The 19741-nt window shown below is 38.9% G+C and overlaps 1 protein-coding gene across 4 annotated transcripts in view; it reads left to right on the top strand.

Annotated features, from left to right (window-relative positions):
- Nucleotides 1-19621, top strand: part of LOC137297014 (ras association domain-containing protein 1 homolog) — an 86840-nt gene extending 67219 nt beyond the window's left edge. For 3 of the 4 annotated variants that reach the window (XM_067828960.1, XM_067828961.1, XM_067828959.1), the window contains 6 exons: nt 4235-4545; nt 10935-11090; nt 11630-11823; nt 12345-12454; nt 12885-13003; nt 13612-19621. In XM_067828960.1, coding sequence (XP_067685061.1) covers nt 4235-4545; nt 10935-11090; nt 11630-11823; nt 12345-12454; nt 12885-13003; nt 13612-13785 — 1064 coding nt within the window. In that variant the 3' untranslated portion in view covers nt 13786-19621. The remainder of the gene's footprint in view (nt 1-4234; nt 4546-10934; nt 11091-11629; nt 11824-12344; nt 12455-12884; nt 13004-13611) is intronic. The other variant, XR_010957679.1, reaches the window with a different exon arrangement.
- The last annotated feature ends 120 nt before the right edge of the window (nt 19622-19741 follow it).

The raw sequence follows: 19741 nt of genomic DNA, 5'->3' as shown, positions 1-19741 counted from the left end.
AACAGTAAGGTATTTTATGCAGCATCAGGTGATACTCACTGACTCACTTTGTTTTGGGCGAAGGTAACTGAAATTCCATTACTTGCAGACTCACTCACTTACTTGGTATTCATGGACATTAAAGATGTGCCACTTTGGTGTTAAGGTCTAATGGTGAAATGATTGAACATCATTGCTACTAAAATGTTAATGCTGTGAAATAGGGGACCATTTGGTTTCCGTCATCAAGGAATCCATTTGTTCAACCTTAACTTTGTTAGCATGTTTCCTACACAAAACTGTCTGTACAAAGGTTTAATGTGCCTCGTTGAGTGATAAGCTGTGTCTTGTGGGTACTGCAGATAATGAATGGTGAAATAGAGTTCTGTTCCTTCAAATGGGCTGTGTTTCTTACAAGGTTTCACATGTTTATGCTGTGCAGGAATTAGGGCAAAAGGGAGATAATCTGGCAATAAAAGTTTCATAGCTATACCTTAAAGAGTCCCTGTGTAGAACAGCTTTGGTTCCTGACCTTGAAGAAGTCATGGGTGGCCCGTAAGCTGTGTTATGTCAGCGTAGTCACCAAAATGGGAGTTTGAATCCTAGATTGTGACCTTTGATTTGTCTGACTTCAGTCTCTCTTGCCTCGTAGTGCAGTTATTTGACTAAAGTGTAATAACATCAGCTTTACAAGCCACTCACTCACTCTGGAAGAGAAACGTGGAAACGTGAAGTCAGTGTCTTACAGAAAATACTGAAACTATTGTAGCTTTTACAGAAAATACTGAAACAATTGTGTCTTTTGCAGAAAATACTGAAACAATTGTATCTTTTGCATAAAATACTGAAACAAGTGTATCTTTCACAGAAAATACTGAAACAATTGTATCTTTTACAGAAAATACTGAAACAATTGTATCTTTTGCAGAAAATACTGAAACAATTGTAGCTTTCACAGGAAATACTGAAACAATTTTATATATAAGACAAAGAGCATGATTCCATTTACCCACTTACACAAGGCGTTTGCTATTTTTTGTTGTGACATATTGCTGGAATACTGCTGACAGTTAAGTGCCAACTGTGGTGTTAGGTGTGAATTCCATGTTTCCATATGATTTTTATAGTAAAATGTCCATGATATTTTAGGGAAACAGTAGTCTTCATACAGACCCTGAAGCAAATATATCCAAGAAAGCCCACAATAAGTCTAGAAAATCTGACAAGCCTAGATTTCCACAGCTTCTGAAACTGAAGAAAGTGTCAGGGCTCCTTTTCATATAATATTTTGTTTGCTATGAACATTTTTTTCTGTAAAATATGTTCATTTCTGAGACTAGTCTAGGGAAACTTTATCACACTGAATAAATGGCTTCACATTATGTTGCATATGATGAAGTTTGATATGGGGACTTGCCTCGTGTAGATAGTGTTTGTGGGAAGCAACCTGAGACTACTTAACAGCTGGCGTGACATGTGGCAGATTGAACATCACTGGCCAGATTGACGAGGCTGATGGTGAAGTAATTAGTACGAGGACTTAAGTTATTTGTACCTTGTCTCTTAGGTATTCTGATTGGTCATGCATGTGCTGTAAGTGGAACGTTGTAGTAATGTACGTGGTATCATCTGTAGTAGAACTGTCCAGATAGCTAGTACCGTTGTTGATGTTGGACATCTTTCAGTGATGAAGAAGCTGAGAAGATGATGAAGGAGGGTAAACCAGAAATAATTTGACGAGTTTGTTTAACCAACGGTTTTAGTATCTGGAAACAAGGTTCTTCCCTCTCAAGTAGATTCAACTCTCCAGACAAACATATGAACTGTTTTATTGTCTTTCTGACATGACGGAATGGTAATGGAAGGCAGAGTATTTCGAAGTCTGAACCATCCTTGTTGTATAAGATCATTAGTCAGATTCAAGGATGTGCCAGTAATTGGTAAACCTGTCCTTGTCTTCAGTGGGCCAGCATTTGGAGGCAGAGTGCCATGAACATAGACCTGTTGAGTAATGAAAACTATTGTGTATTCAAAATGATAAATTCTTATGGTATGTAGAGGATACTAAATGACCTTTCCTGTAGTACCATTTCTATTAAATGGCTTCATGGTTTCCTGTCAAACAAGTGACAGGACTAAATCTTTCATGAGTTTAATAAAACTGGTCATGTACTACTCTGTTTATTACTGCACAACATAAATTGAAAGAAACTGCCTACAGTGTTATACACTGTGACAGGTATTACCATTGTGATGTCATAGCTGTAACCATTATGACATCACATGTCAGATGGTATTACACTAGCATAATATTTCTGTAAAAATATTACACTGAAGTATCTTCCGCTGGCAAGTAGTATAACAAGCGTATCCTTCATTGAGCAGTATTTGGTCATCAGTTCAGCTTTTCTTCTATAGTCTCCTGATGTTGTGACTTGTAATGACACCCTCACTACTGGCGGGAATTTAGTGTTTCAATGTACAATACATCCCTACTCTGAAATATTCTGCAGCAAAGCAAAGAATATTGGCAGCAACCAATGCTAGTCAAAATTGTTACCGATTGCACAAATCAATGCTCATGCTGTTGACCACTGGATTGCCCAAACCAGACTCGATTATTTACACACTGCTGCCACAAAGCTGGAATATGGCAGCAATAATTACTCACTCACTCACTCACTCACTCACTCACTCACTCACTCACTCACTCACTCACTCACTCACTCACTCACTCACTCACTCACTCACTCACTCACTCACTCCTGTAGCACTGCCTGTCCAAAGCCTGCATCCATAGTCTTATTACAGGAGTGAAACAAGTATGACATACCATCTTCAGGTTTACTGCTTTCTTCCTTTAATTAGATTTCTTCAGCCAAGTCAGGATGTTCTGACATGAGAACTGACAGTTAGCTTTATAGGAAGAAATGTTAGGCAGTATTGTTCAGACCGTGAAGATTGTGGAAATACTTAAGTCACTCTCTAAAATTTTACAACTTATTGACCTTTAGAGTTTAAAAATTTGATGTAACTATTTCATTAGAGTGTGTTATATAGCTTGCTCTACGTGATATCAGTGGCATTTGTCACATCTGGAATTAATTTATTGTTTCACACCCGCTAGTGAAATGTCAAATGATATTGTGTTTATTGGGACAATAATTGTAAATACCATTATGATGTCACTTGAGGTTTGAAAGACAAATTGAATTGCACTTGGTCATGTAGCTGACATGCACTGGTAGCTGTACAGTCAAGTCTCGTTAAAAAAGCATAGTCCATTGCACAGCAAATTGTCAGATTAACGAGGATGTCAGACTAAATAAATGAGACTGAGGTACATTTATTTTAAGTTGTTACTGACAAAAGCGTTGGATTGTTGGATAATCGGAGGTCGGATTAACAGGACTTGACTTCAGTTTGCTTTAACATCTGTGATGCAGTATGTGAGGTCTCCTCACCATCGTCAGAGGTACCATGACAAGTGTGTGGAGTATTGCTGTGTGTTGTGTGTACACAACTTTATTATGTGATATTTCGGCAAATATATTCCATCTGGATACAACTGTTTGAATAGCATGCTTGTCTGTGTACATAGTGTTCTGTTGACAACTGTAGATCTCATACTAAAGTTTACATTAAGGATAGAGTTTGGGTTATCAACTAATCAAATAATTTGGCTTGTGGAGGAGTCATTTTAGAACTCAACTCACTCATTCATTCACAAACAACACTGACTATGCTCGCCACCACTCAGAGTAGGAGGGCAGTAGGTGGGTAGCCTAGTGGTTAAAGTGTTCACTCATGCAGAAAGGCCTGGTTCAGCTCCCTACATGGGTATTGCTAAAAGCAGTGTAAAACTTTATTCACTCACTCATTCACAACGGTTGAACAAACACCATCACTTGGTCCAATAGTATTTCATTATGTTACTGGGATTTGAAACCTCTGGTTGTAATTTTGATTGATAATCACAATCTTTTAGGTGGAAAACATCCTTATCCAGTCCTATGCAAGGAATCTGTTACGTGTTTAGTTAGAATTGTTACATGGCAACCCTTGTTAGTCATAAGGTCAAGAAGTCTCGGGTTCAATTCCGCACATGGATACAGTGTTTAAACGCCATATCTGATGTCCCCGCCATGATATTGCTGGAATATTGTTAAAAACTGCATAAAAATCATACTCACTCGCATATTCTAATCTATGTTTGCATATTCCTTCACTGACCTTGTTTGTTTTCTGTTTTCAGACTGCCAATACACCTGCCATCACAACTGTGTAGGATCTGTGACATTAGACTGTACTTCTGTGTCCCAGGGATCTCCCAATGGGGAGGACGCGCCCAAAACTGGCAACGCAGCAGAGACCTCGTTATCACAACCAAAACTACGCAACTCGCCAAAGTCCAGCATATCTAAAAACAATGTTTTACAAAGCTCACAAAATGAGGATATTTCACAAAGACTTGCACAACTGTCGACGACGTCAGTACCGGGCGTGGCCCAGCGGGTGGAACATACCGTGGACAATTCCGTGGATGTACCAGCAGACAATACGAATGTAAGCAACTCTGTGATATTCTGTGTTGGATATATGTGGCGGTTGGAGAACTGATTTCTGGTTAATGTAAAGTATTTGTTGTCCTAACATGTCACTATGGAGGTAAGATTTATGGAGTACTAACATGACTAATTGCTCTTTGTTGATGTGTCAGATCAACTAATCCCTTAATATTTGGAGATAATTTCTTCAACCGATCAACTATGGCTAAATGTCGTCCAACTTTTGTACAATATCCAGAAATCTGACTAATCTCAATCAGAGTAAGTGCTGATGTCTGAGGATTGTACCTCATTGCTTCTAAGACCTATTCACAAGCACTCTGTGACTTTAGGCACTAGTCCGACTAAGTCTGGTATAATTCTCATCTAATACTTATAAAGCACACTGAGGTAAAAATTATTAAATGAAGTGCTTATAAAACTGCTAGAAATATTGCTTAGCCCCATGTTTAGGCTAGTGGACTCAAAATACTTTGACTGTTACCAGAGCTGTAATTGTTGGATGAGCAAATTGTTCAAAATCTTATTCAAACAATAAATCATTATTAATCCAAACAGATTTCTATGTGAAAGAGTGAAAATAAGAACATGGAGAAAATAATAATTTTACAAAGGAAAATGGTGAATACAATTATTTATCCTCTACTGACCTTCACATGATGTCAAAGACAATTCTGCTTCAGCTACATTCCATACTCTAAGAGTCCTGAAAAGATATGTTTAATTGGAAGTTTTTGTTTATCTGTTCTCTTCTCAACGCATTTTGAAAAGTAGCATTCCAACATCTGGACCATCTGGTGTTTGAGGGTTTTTTTTTAAATGAATGGGATGTTTTCTGTTGAGTAACATGATCCCATCCCAGGGCACATGGTAAGGAAGGAAGGTTGCATGACGTTATCCAAATACACATCTTTCTGTCTATTGCAGAAATCCCATATAGGAAAATTAAAAAAAGCAAGTATTTGGTACCAATTTAGGTTTTTGTTCATGTGATATTTCTTTTCGAATAGTGTTTGTGGAGTTGTAGAGGGCAGATGGGTTATGAGCCGATCTGTCCTTTAGACAATATGCATGTTTTTGTTCATGTTAGTGATGGAGACGTACAGCTTGTGTATCATTACCTTGTATGAATGTTTCATTTCACTGTCAGGTGTTACATGTTGTCTTATATTGGGAGGATAGGGTCAGGATAGTCATTTATGTGTATATTGTCTCGTCAATCATATCGCTGCACCCCAAATCGGTACATACAGGGGACTAGGGTAGACGTTAATTGTGTTGAGCCATGGAATTGCAGACCTGGGACCATATCACAAAACTCTCATAAGTCTAACATCTTTTAACTTTTCACGTAGCATTCATACTTTCTATGGTACGGTATAGGAGGTATGAATGCTACGAGAAGTTACGAGATCTTAGGCTTACGAGCACTTTGTGAAATGGGACTCTGATTGATAGATATGGTATGATAGAAATCAAATACACTGCAGTAAACAATAAGAACAATAAACCAGTTAAACAGCTTTCCATAATCACGGAAAATGTGCTCCACAATTAATTTATTCTTGTGTACATAACATAATTTAATTTACAAGAGAACAGCAGAACATAAATATGTATATAACTAAAGATGTATATCAACTAAAGTTATAACTGAAAATAAACATAACCATGATGAAGACTGTCGGTCTACAACACACCCTCCCTTGTTCAAATTTCACTTCAAGAAAGTTTTCACTGCTGGGAGTTGTAATGAAGCATCTTGGGTATTTTCAATTCCAATCTTTGATGAGTGTGATCCTGAGGGGGTGATTACGAGGGTTATAACCCTGACAGTATGACTGTAGTGGTGTGGGCAAAGAAACTTTTAAGAGAGTAAGACCACCCCCTATCTGGTTGAGTCAGAGAAGCTTCAGCAGTCAGTCTTCCACAGTGACTGATGAGTTTCAGAGCATTTTCCTCAATCCTGGTACGCCATACATGAGGGAATTTGTTAAATGGAGTGTGTGACCTGCCTTACTGTACCCTAAAATGATTGTGCACCTGTACCTTCACATAATCATATACCTGTACCTTGACATAACTGTGTAGCTGTACCTTGACATGACCATGTACCTGTATCTTGACATTACTGTACCTTGACTAGGTTGTGTACCTGTACCTTGATATAACTGTGTACCTGCCTTACTGTACCCTAAAATGATTGTGTATCTGTACCTTGACATTACTGTACTTTGACATGGTTGTGCACCTGTACCTTCACATAATCATATACCTGTACCTTGACATAACTGTGTAGCTGTACCTTGACATGACCATGTACCTGTATCTTGACATTACTGTACCTTGACTAGGTTGTGTACCTGTACCTTGATATAACTGTGTAATTGTACCTTGACCATGACATGACTGTGTGGCTGTATTTTGACCTTGACATGGTTGTGTACCTGTACCTAGAGATGGTTGTGTACCTGTACCTTGACATCACACTGTGCTCCAACACAATTGTGTACGTGTGCAGACTGATATAATTGTATTCATGTCTCACACACACTTGCATACATGTGACTGAAGAAGTAAAATAATACCTATAGGTATAAACTGCAGCAGAGGACCACTTTTCACCCTCCTCAACTGAACTACTGGGCCTATTTTTTCGAAGCTCTCTTAGTATAAGATAGTTGTAAGTTAATGTTAATGAATGGCACTTATGACTGTCTTAGCGCTAAGAGCGCTTCGAAAATATAGGCCCAGGCTGAAGCAGACAACCGACAATCTTTTCTTTTTCTAATAAACTCTGATACGAGGATATTTCCAAGAGAATATGATGACGATGATAACGGATTCACACAAAGAACCATAACCTCTAACTTAGACAACTAATAGGCTGGAAATGTCAGTTTGACATGGATAGAATGTCATGGTGGAACATCTTGCCACATGTGCACATGTTTAAAATGAAGGCATGATCATGATTTGAGGTGAAACTTTGACATCCATGTTGGTGCACTACCAGTTCTGTCTCCAGTCAGGGCAGTAGGGTAGCTGCAATGTGTGAAGTCCCATCTCCAGTCCATCTCAAGTGAACGCTGGGATCAATAAGGATGAGAACTCAAGAACTTCCAGAAAAGCTGTATCTGTACACTCCTCAACTCATAGCTTTTTGCATATTGAGTAGTTTTGAAAATTGAACTAAAATAACTTTTTGATAGTCTGGTAAATATGTTTACAGGACTGCTTGTCCAACAGACAAAAACTGATGTCATTACATGGGTTGGGGAAAAATAAATAACAACACAATTACACCAGATTCAAAACTTACCTATATTGAGGGGGAAATTATCATGGAGTTTCCTGCCTTTTGAATTTGTGAGTTAAGAGGAGTTTTAGTACTACTTTTGGAGGGGCCAAGACAACAGGGGGTTCCTGAGTTTAGTTATACTTTTGGAAGGGCCAAGACAACAGGGGGTTCCTGAGTTTAGTTATACTTTTGGAGGGGCCAAGACAACAGGGGGTTCCTGAGTTTAGTTATACTTTTGGAGGGGCCAAGACAACAGGGGGTTCTTGAGTTCAGTTATACTTTTGGAGGGGACAAGACAACAGGGGATTCCTGAGTTTAGTTATACTTTTGGAGGGGCCAAGACAACAGGGGGTTCTTGAGTTCAGTTATACTTTTGGAGGGGACAAGACAACAGGGGGTTCCTGAGTTTAGTTATACTTTTGGAGGGGCCAAGACAACAGGGGGTTCCTGAGTTTAGTTATACTTTTGGAGGGGACAAGACAACAGGGGGTTCTTGAGTTCAGTTATACTTTTGGAGGGGACAAGACAACAGGGGGTTCCTGAGTTTAGTTATACTTTTGGAGGGGCCAAGACAACAGGGGGTTCCTGAGTTTAGTTATACTTTTGGAGGGGCCAAGACAACAGGGGGTTCCTGAGTTTAGTTATACTTTTGTAGGGGACAAGACAACAGGGTGTCCCTGAGTTCAGTTATACTTTTGGAGGGGCCAAGACAACAGGGGGTTCTTGAGTTCAGTTATACTTTTGGAGGGGCCAAGACAACAGGGGGTTCCTGAGTTTAGTTATACTTTTGGAGGGGCCAAGACAACAGGGGGTTCCTGAGTTTAGTTATACTTTTGTAGGGGACAAGACAACAGGGTGTCCCTGAGTTCAGTTATACTTTTGGAGGGGCCAAGACAACAGGGGGTTCTTGAGTTCAGTTATACTTTTGGAGGGGCCAAGACAACAGGGGGTTCTTGAGTTTAGTTATACTTTTGGAGGGGCCAAGACAACAGGGGGTTCTTGAGTTTAGTTATACTTTTAGAGGGGCCAAGACAACGGGGTCCCTCAGTGAGAACTGTACCAAGAAATAGGAGGTTTTTATTGAGCACTATGACCAAACCAGAACATCTGTATGCCAAACAGTAAATTTTATTAAATAAAATACAGCTTCAAATAGGTGTATATTTTGTGTCCCATGGTATTTAAAAAGCAAAGTAATTCCATCCACTGTTTATTTCTAGTATTTTAAAAATGATGCTTTTTTAATGAAAAGTTTGAAAATTATTTACTACATCCTCCAAACAAGAGAAATTGATCTTTGTGGTGTAAAATCTGATGAATCAGTAACTGGCTTAACATGGCGTGTTTCACTTACTGCTGACCATATTTGTGTCAGTATTCCTGTGAATGATAATATCAAATCTCATTGTATCAATACCTGGATCTTTGCATATCAGAACTGACATATTTTGGTGACAGCAGGTGATTCTACCAGTGGGCAGCCCAGCTAGTGGTAGTAGCCTGGAAGCTGTTGCTAACGTGGTACTTTAATCCTTTTGTGTGGTGGGTAATAAATGGAAAATGTAATTAAATAATCATTTGATAATTTGTTCAAAGATGTTTTTAAATAAAATTATGTTGCTAATCAACCTGAACAATAATCCCTCTGTCGTGAGACTTTCATTGTCAGGCCAATTCCTTTCAGGAAATGTCATTTTCTCAAAATTGGCTTTTCCCATGTGAGTCGTAGGTGCCAACAGGGTCTCACTTCCTATCCCCAATTAAAAAGAAATTTGAATAGTTAAGCTAATGGGAAAATAACTGAAACAATGGGGTCAAAATTTCAGAACTATTATTTCCACTAGAATAGAATCTTACCAAAATGTTGCATCACTGAGGATTGAGTTCCGAGCTGTGTAAAAGCATTTGTGTTTACATGGTATTGTAAATCTAAGCTTGCTGTACCAAGCTGATACATCAGCAGTAACAACCCAAATAAATAACTAATTGTTCCCACCCTTTTCCTACAAGAGATTGTTGGGGCGGGGTCAGTTTGCGTACAAGCATGCATGTTCACTGCCAGACTACGCTGTGGACGTGGACATGGACGTAGACACGTAATGGAGACCTGGTTAGAGGCCAACCACAGATATGGTTTATCATGTTTCTATGTTTGTGTGTGTTGATGTGTTTTATATTACATATTATATCATATTATAGTTCCATCAAATAGTTCATACAGGTTAGCATCATATTGCATGTCTGTTGCCATGACAACACATCATACCTCATCACTGTGTTTGTGATTCTGCATGATGTGTTTATAACGGATGTATTATGTTTTATATATCTGTGTTTCTACATAATATCCGAATGTATTGGTAATTCAACAGAATGTCAAGTTTAAGTTGAGTGGCTAGATTACTGTTGTCAGTTATCATAAACCTTGCGTTTGGTTGAGAGTTTTATCGTATGTACAAAATCCATGTGATCAGTTTGCGAGGGCCCAGATGGGAGTTAGTTCTCAGATGTCACTTTGGATGTGTTTATTGAATTGGGTCAGTGTGAAATATATCTCATCAATCTGGATGAGCCTGAATAACTCACAATATCTCTGTCTTCATTTATCTGTAACATAGTATTCAGAAGACATTGTAGAGACACATTAATAGCTATTTTTCTTAAAACACTTAGGAAAGCATTAGCAAGATGGTCAAATTTGTTCAAAGGTCTATGCATGTGATGACATCTCAGTTGCATGGAATGATGCTCAAGATGTCAATCACTGGATTGTCTGGTCTAGACCAGATTATTTTCATAGACTATATTTATACAGCTGGAATATTGCTGAGTGTGACAACCCAAATTTTAAGGTGGCAGAATTTCATGTGAGAAGTAGTACCATCAGTTAGATCAGCAATCCAGACCCAATATGGACATGTTGATCAATTATCGTCATGGAAACTGAGGGCAGTGTAGCTAAGCTTAAGTCACAGAAAACATTAATTATGAATTTGTGGATGAGTGCTTAGTTCACTGTAAGTAAGAGGTGGAAGGATTGTACGATCAGTACAAGTCCAAGCACTAATCATGTGTATTGTTTCTAGGAGAAGGATGAGACAGACAGTGGATACCGGTCAGGGACGATTCCCGATGAGAAACTTCCCAGAATGCCAAGCCAGGCAACGCTCAATCGGGACGAATTGAGAAGAAAGATTGCAGAATATAATCACTTGGTGCCTGGATCCGAGTTTGAATTTACGGTGAGACAAGGGAGATAACCCATTGAGGATGGATGTCAAGACATCTCTGGTTATAAAAACTTTGGGAAGTTGTGTAAAATGTTGTCCAAAGCAGCATTAAACGCACACAATCACTCACTCACTCACTCTCTCTTACTCTTTTTTGTGATCTTGAGAAATGGACCATGCTTGCTGACTTTGTTGACACATGCCATCCCATCCCACTTGTGAAGATTGATGCTTATGCTGTTGATCACTGGATTGTCTGACCCAGACCTCATTATATACAGACCGCTGCCATATAGCTGGAATGCTGCTGAATGCAGTATGAAAGTATACACTTTCACTGTATCAGGTGTTTGACCTGGATCTTCTATGTTGGTGGGGCAATGGGGTAAAGTGGATAAAGTGTTCACTCGTCACACCGAAAATCGGGTTCAGTTCCCAACATGGGTACAATGTGTGAAGCCCATTTTCTGGCGTACCACACTGTGATATTGCTGGAATATTGCTAAAAGCGTCGTAAAACTAAACTCACACATTAAGTGTCGGTGTTGCAGGGGGAGAAGGGAGAAGCATTCCAAGGCTTCATCAAGGTGACACTGAACCTCATCAGGCCCATCACCATGTCGCTGAGCATGAGGCCGCCGTCCATCTATGACCTGCTCACCAAGGAGCACATCATCGAGCAGAACACGCAGTCAGTCTCTTTCTACATGCCCCGAGACACCATCAAGTCCATACACGTTACAAGGTATCTATCTAAATAGTGTTTCATATTTGCTTAGACACCATCAAGTCCATACATGTGTCCATGCTTGTATCTAAATAGTGTTCAATGTGCCCCAAGGCATCAATCAAGTCCATATGCATGTCCAGGTATATGTAAGTAGTGTCCTATGTGGACTGAGACACCATCAAGTCCACACACATGTCCAGGTATATATCTAAATAACATTTTAAATGCCACGAGATGCCATCAAGTCAGTACATGTATCCAGAGATGTATCTTAATAATGTTCCATGTGCCCCAAGACACCATAGACACCCAAGTCCATACCTGGACATAGGGTCCCTTTCTTCAAAGCAGTTGTAGCCCTAAGATGATTGTACCTCCATATTTTTACACAGACTTTATAGACAGTCATAGTGCTGTGATCGCTTTCAAGAACAGGGTCCTGGTATATAAATAATGTTCTACATGCCCTAGGCCTCTTCAAGTCCATGGACTCTCTTATTCTCACAGTTACTTACATGAGAAAGATATTTTTCCAGCGAGACAACCACGAAGGAAGTTGTGGCTGCTCTACTGAAGAAGTTCCACATTCTGGATCACCCACGCAAGTTTGCTATGTATGAACAGGAGTTCTCCAAGAACAAGCTTGGTGAGTACACAAACACAGAATTCACTCCGTGTATTTTTCCACAACCTACACCAAACCTCAGACAGCATAAGATGAGCAACGGAGTAGGATTTCTCCAGAAACAACAGATCCTTTACTTTATAGTTTTCAAAACTGATTTTTGATGAGTTCTTTGATTTGAAGAAGTTTTTTTGTGAACAGTATGAAATTTCGTGTGAAGTTCATGACAACAACCAGGTTGTGTGGTGTCATATGACGTGCCATATGACATGTCATGTGTCCCAATAAATCCATTGCTTTGTCTTGTTTAGTACAATATGCAAGCCTGTCTAAGATCAGGTTGAGTAAAGTGGCTGTTTATTCAAAGGGAGGTAATGTTCCTGCGTGAGATGGGTTACAGTCAATTTGAGACTGAAGAGTGGATGTAACAATATTTAATTCTGATTTTCAGTGAGGCTAAAGAGAGTTGGGGACAAGGACTACCCTCTGCAGGTCTTCCTCAACTGGGACCCACGCAGATTTACAAACTACCGCCTGGTACTACAGGAAAATGAGACAGGAGAGATTGTGGTAAGTGATGTTGGTTGACGTAAGGCTTGATGTCTCAATCACACATTTAGCCTCCCATGTAACTAGTTAGAGTGAGATAGCAACCTTTGATAAGTTGACTGATTCAGTCCTGTTTAGAGTTAGGAAGAATAAAGAGCATCACATTGAACTTGTTATTTTGGATACAGGTATTGTTTGGGTGTCAGTCATGATGTGTTTTGTTGTAACATGTATCACCCAGCTTGAATGTAAAATGATTCATGTATTTTTTAATTTTTTTATGTCATTAAAAGTATTAAAATCAGTGTGTTACTTGAAAAAAAATGCACTCATTGTGGAACTACTTTCACTGTCTGCACAGTTTTTCCACAGAAATAATGTGAAAATCAGTAATAAATAATATATTAGTGTTTTCTTGTCAAATATTAGTCCAGTTAAGTAACCTGACCGAGTTGACATTTTCACTCTTAGCAACTCTTTTGTGTTGTAGGCACTTTGTGCGATTTAGGCTTCCTCGCTCGCTCGCTCACTTAGTATCATGTAGTCAGTCACCCCAACACTCACCCACTCAGTACCACTAGATCACTCACCCAATCAATCAATCAATCAATCAATCATCTGTGTTCTAGTGGGAAGGCTTCAGTAAACCAGAGCTGACTAACTTCCTGAAGGTGTTGGACCGTGAGGAGGAAGAATGTGTGAGCCAGCTTCACTACAAGTACAAGGTGATGAAGAGGATCATCAACCAGAGACTCAAGGAACTCAGGAAAGAGCGCAAGACCTCCGGCGCCAGCCCATCCTGACACTGGGACGCCCCTGTCGTAGTCGCTGCTGCTCCCCAGTCATGCCTACAAAGACGACTCTCTTGACGGGAAACTCCCAGCAAAGAGGAGACAACCCATCCTTTCGAAAATCTGAAGGGATTTTGCGCTTTGTTGCAACTAATTGTCAGCCATTCCTGTTTTAATACTTACATGAGCTCTACTGTTTCGGCCAGGGGAATTTACATTTTGGTTTTAAGTCTGCTTGGAGTCTTTAAGCATAACATTTGCAATAATAAAAACACTACATTTCAATTTTGGTTTAGAACATTTCCATAATAATTTGACCCCAGATTTGACCTGGAAACATTGTGTTTTATGTTTCTTGATACATTTAAGGAGATATTTGTCCCAAGAGCAGATATTTGTCCTAATTTGGTCTGGTCTGTTTGTAGACAGATGTTAATCCTGAACATTAAAAGACAATATGTTCTTCTGAAACAGTGATACCATTGATGCACACATTACAGAAGTTGGTGCAGATTTGTCCACCACTTCTATCAGTTATGTCTAAGGTTGTACTTGCAGACATGGCCTGCTTCTTGTATAATGTCTGCAAATGCCAGTGCCTTGGTTTTCTTGAGAGAGCCTTAACACTTAGATACTGTGACAAACCATGTGATATTACTGGAGATAGAGGGGAAGATGACAAAACATGCAATGTCTTTAACACTCGAATATGTCATTCAGTTTCAAATGTTGTTGCATCATGAGGGCTTGTTTTTCGCCATTGGTAGGCACTATGGATGAATAGTTGTCATTTAAGGCACTGTTTGGTTTCAGTGTATTGCTACATTGTCATTAGTTGTATGTTATTCCTTACAAAACTGCAGATTAAGAATGTATGTTATGCAAAGATCTCTCCCATAATTCTCCTTGCTGCATAATCTGTTGTGGAAGTTCCTGTTTAAGGGGCATGTCTGTTTCTCAAGTGTATTGCACAACACATTGCATTATCAGGTTGTTGATATGCCCCCTCTTTGACACGCTGCACCAGATGTTGTGTACTTGTGTCGACAGCTCATACCTGAGACAGGTTCTTAGCACCTGGTGTTGACAGCTCATACCTGAGACAGGTTCTTAGCACCTGGTGTTGACAGCTCATACCTGAGACAGGTTCTTAGCACCTGGTGTTGACAGTGCATACCTGAGACAGGTTCTTAGCACCTGGCGTTGACAGTGCATACCTGAGACAGGTTCTTAGCACCTGGTGTTGACAGTGCATACCTGAGACAGGTTCTTAGCACCTGGCGTTGACAGTGCATACCTGAGACAGGTTCTTAGCTCCTGGTGTTGACAGTGCATACCTGAAAAAGGTTCTTAGCACCTGGTGTTGACAGTGCATACCTGAAAAAGGTTCTTAGCACCTATTTGTCCACAACCATTTGGTCTTTTATGTCGAAGGGAAATTAACTTCTCTTGTGTGATGGGCTGTGATTTGTAATGTACAGATGGACATACTCTAACATCTATCTCTTCTTTGAATACTTTGTTGTGGAACACAGCTGAGAATCTTTTGTTGGTTAAATGTTGACAAGAATTTCCTTGTCAGGATGATTTTTAATGAAATCAATACAGTTCAATAGCTTTCTCATTAGTGAAACAGAAAATCATGTTTCCTGCATGTATCTGTGAAAATATTTTGACCTTTCTGATGGGTATATGTGGACAGGTTAACATACTCATTTATTATCTTTCCTTGCACATAAGTATCGTTTTCTGATTGGCTAAGCACTCTTCAATTATTTTCAGTGCACCCCACTTGCAAGTGAGTAACATTTCTGTGTACCCTTCTGGGAATGCCAAACTCAGTTTTGGATCATTGTGGTAATTTTTAGATAATTTTTTATCTCAAATAAAATTGAATCATGTTTCATTGAATTACTGATGTTTTGTGAATGCAAATTGATGGAAGGGAGATAACTCTAAACTTGTTTTTCTTGTCCTCTTCAAACTGTAGCGATAGCGTCAGGAAGTTGTTATCTGTGCTTCAAACAGTTCATAATTAACATTGAGGTGTTTTCTAAGATACATATGTTGTTCACTGGTCCCTCAGTGGCCCATGGATTGATGTACCTTCGATGTTTGTTTATGTCCTCTCCTCTCTTTGGACTCAGGGAAACAAACAAACATCAAGGGTACATCAACCCATGTTCCCTTTGTGAACAGTAAACAACTTATAATGTCCATCAGGTGTCATTCATCTATAACAAGCTTGCCCTCATGATTTAGCCCTGCATCCGCTGTATTGTGGCATGTTTTGTGAATGATTTCAAATTGTCCAAATATATTAATGTGTAAGGATGAAGATTTTATGGATATCAACTTCTTTATATGAGAACACAACGTTTCGGAGTTAATGCTTACTCCTTCATCAGGTGAGTAAGCATTAACTCCGAAACGTTGTGTTCTCATATAAGGAAGGTGATATCCATAAAATCTTCATCCTTATGCATTTCACTTCTAAATGCCCTTCAAAGACTTATATTAATGTGCATAAAACTATTCCTTGCAAAGAAATCTCAGATGACTATCATTTGTATTTCTCAAAGGATCTCCTTGGGTCATTCGACATAATTCCATATGGCACCTTTTCTTTGTTTTTAGTAAATATGACTAGTCTCATGACATCAGTACCTGTCCTAGACTGTGCACTATAGTCAGTAGGATAGTACTGCTTCCCTTTGAATATTTAAGATGTCTTGAATATACATTGTAGGACATCAACTGTTTCTGTTATTAACCATGGTAACGTCTAGTCAGTTCGTTTTGAGTCAGGGGTGCCATTGTACAATGTAACCTTGGCAGTACAACAGTTGTATGTTGTATGGGAGTTATACTGCCTCAACACTAAGATGGCTTTGTACAACTGCACCCTTCTCAGTGGAACACACTTGCTAAGCTTTACACAAAACTGGTTAAGAGAAATCCATCATCCATGTTCCATCAAGGTAATCAGTCACATCATCATGTCCATCCTCTGTCATCAGGGATACCAACCGTGCCTTACTGTAAGGCATTCCCGCAACCCACGATCATAATGTGTACCGGATTGGCTATACATAGCGTTGTACATTGAACTTTGTGCTGCAGTGCTTGAAAATTGTGCTGAAGAGCTTGCACATGTTATCATGGTGACTGAGTGCTTGTCCATTCTGCCAAAGTGCTGGAGTGCTTGCATTTTGTGTTGGTGATGTTTTTTTCACAGTTTCTCTCAGGACAGGATGTGCAGCCTGCCTGATCAAGGTTCTTCCTGAGCAAGGCTCTGTGTGTACAGGCTAATAAAGGCTCTACCCCTGATTTATGCAGGCTACCTGACCAATCAAGGCTCTACCTTACTAAGCAAGGCTCTATCTATGTCCACTAGTTATGACGTGGTGTTAATGTGATATCAGGTTAATGTCCTGTCCTGTTAATATTACGTCATGAATTTCTGATGCATCAAAGCTTTTTCCAATGGTGATGGATCCTTTTTGCATTTTGTTATCCCATCTCAGTCTTTCCCACCCCAACCTCTCCTCTTTTAAACGCCAGTTATATTTTGGTTAAGATGGTCCAATTTATTCAATATTGATTGTTGATGATATACCATGATAAGAACAGCGTGGAGGAAGTTTGCTGGAGAATCAGTACCACCAACACATGATGACCCTAAGCATGGATCAGAGTCCAACTGTGGATATTCAGCTAAAGTACAAAGCAGGGATTAAATTTTATATCAACTTTGTGTGATATACAAATACTGTTGCCAAGTCACAACACCAGGCATGTACTTAAGATTACACTCACTAATCAGCAATATTACCAACTTACAAGAAAGCCATATGAATGTTATGGAACTTAGGATGATTAGTTTTGGCCTTGACCTTTCTGGTCTGTCCTCAGGTAAAAGGGAAGGTTGATAAACTATTCTACTTACTTGAATTGTTATGCCAGCATTCTTTGACCTGAATGTGTGCTGTTCTTAGGGATGTAGCATTATATTGGGTTGTGAAAAAGTCTTATGACTTACAGTATGTTTAAGGATGCAAATAGGTTTATTTTCGCTCACAACCGTTGATATGCTGTAAAGTTTTAAATTTCAAGGAAATGTTCAAGTGACAGTTCTTTAACTGATTATCCCTAACGTAAAAATTCCATGCATTATTTTATGATGGTTTTTATGTTCAAAGTTAGGTTCAGCCAATTGTTTCTATGGCAACACAGCCCTTGTATGTTATAGCGCCTGCAGTCCTATTGTGTAATGGCCAGTGTTGTTTTCCACTGACCTGTAAAATCAACAATGTTACACATCTGTTAAATGGATTCTCAAATTATACTGAACAGCAAAAGAAACACAAGTTTTCAAAAATGAAATCTCATGAACGTAAGCATTTCTGATTTTGTCCTCTATTTAAAAATTTGACAAAAAGACCAGTTGCGTTTCATTTGCTGTTCGGTGTATTTTATAAAATGATTATTTATTATGTGCATAAATATAACACATTTCATCATAGATAGTATGCACCTGTGATTGTGTCTTGAGTTTTCTCTTTCCCACCAAAGAGTAATGATAACATTTGTTTTCTCATTGCTTCATACTCATTAAAATCAGTTATTTTACTCAAGTTCAGTACCTCAACAGACTATCAGAGTAAAAGGTTTGGTTTTAATCATTTCTTTGGACCAGTGACGTGCATTCTGTCATTATTTATGATTGTGTGATGTCAAACTTTTGAAACTAAAATTTCAGTGCCAGCATGGGAAGTGTTATGATAGACTGTTCCAGGTGTCTGTGATTTTAGTAATATCTTGCTGGAAGCAATTTTTAGCTTGTTTTTAGTTGCCATGGTTTATGTTCGTTTATATATCTATCATGTGAGTGAATGAGTGAGTATTGCATCTGACTGCAACAGCAAGTGTTGAGTTGGTTTTGGCCCATATTTCATTCTGAGTCATAAGATAGACATCACATCCATGTTTAGGGCTGATGTATGTTGCTGCTTCAATCAGACATGAATCAAAGTAGGGTACCTATCAGACCTATTTAGTAGGTCATCTCATCATTTGCTGGTACATTTTTTACTTTTCTGCTACAAACGTGGGCTCCATTTCACAAAGGTCTTGTAAGCCTATTATCTCGTGACTTTACTCCTAGCATTCTTACTTCCTGTTACAGTACAGGTGGTAAGAATGCTACAAGAAAAGGTATGAGATCTTACGCTTATGGGAGCGTGGTGAAACAGGACACGGGCCTCATGCTAGATGCACATCGTGATGTCAAAATCAGCTCAGTTTCAATGATCTGAGCTTTGGTTTCCTGATTCACATTACAAGATAAATATTTCAATTCAGTGTCAAATTCTGGACAAGATATTATTTCTGTTATATACCATGAAGCATTTACTCCAGCATGTCCCACAGTTGCTGTTACTCAATGTGTGTTTATGCCACAGATATGCACAGTATTTGCCGCCAACTGTAAACATATTGTTCTCGTTTTAGTCTGATGTTGTCTTCCACAAGATGTGAACAATCATTGTAAAAGGTATTTTGTTAAATAGATTATTTTGCACACTATCAGAAATACAAGATCTTTCTAGAGCCAGCTTGGAATCCATGTGGTTCCGATTAGTGAAATGTTATTGTCATGTTGTTGAAATCATTACGAGCGTATTGACAGCATTGTCAACGTTGCATTGTACAAATGTACATATATATTAAAATATTGTTGTCTAGCGTATTTGAAAATGTCACAAAATCAGCTCACTTAACTGTTGAGGAATGAAAAATACCACAGTAGAATGATTTTTGGAATAAAATATTTTAAACTTCAGAATCGTATGTTGTATTTGGTCACTGTTTGTAGACATGAATCAATAAACACATCTCATCTGTTAGGGTATGTGACATAGAAGATACTAAATGACTTTCATGTAATGAAGCTCCGCCCCTCGGG

Source organism: Haliotis asinina, chromosome 9 (genome assembly GCF_037392515.1).
Source record: "Haliotis asinina isolate JCU_RB_2024 chromosome 9, JCU_Hal_asi_v2, whole genome shotgun sequence".
Taxonomy (NCBI): domain Eukaryota; kingdom Metazoa; phylum Mollusca; class Gastropoda; order Lepetellida; family Haliotidae; genus Haliotis; species Haliotis asinina.
Note: the sequence above shows the minus strand (reverse complement) of the source record. Positions and strands in the feature narration are given on the sequence as shown.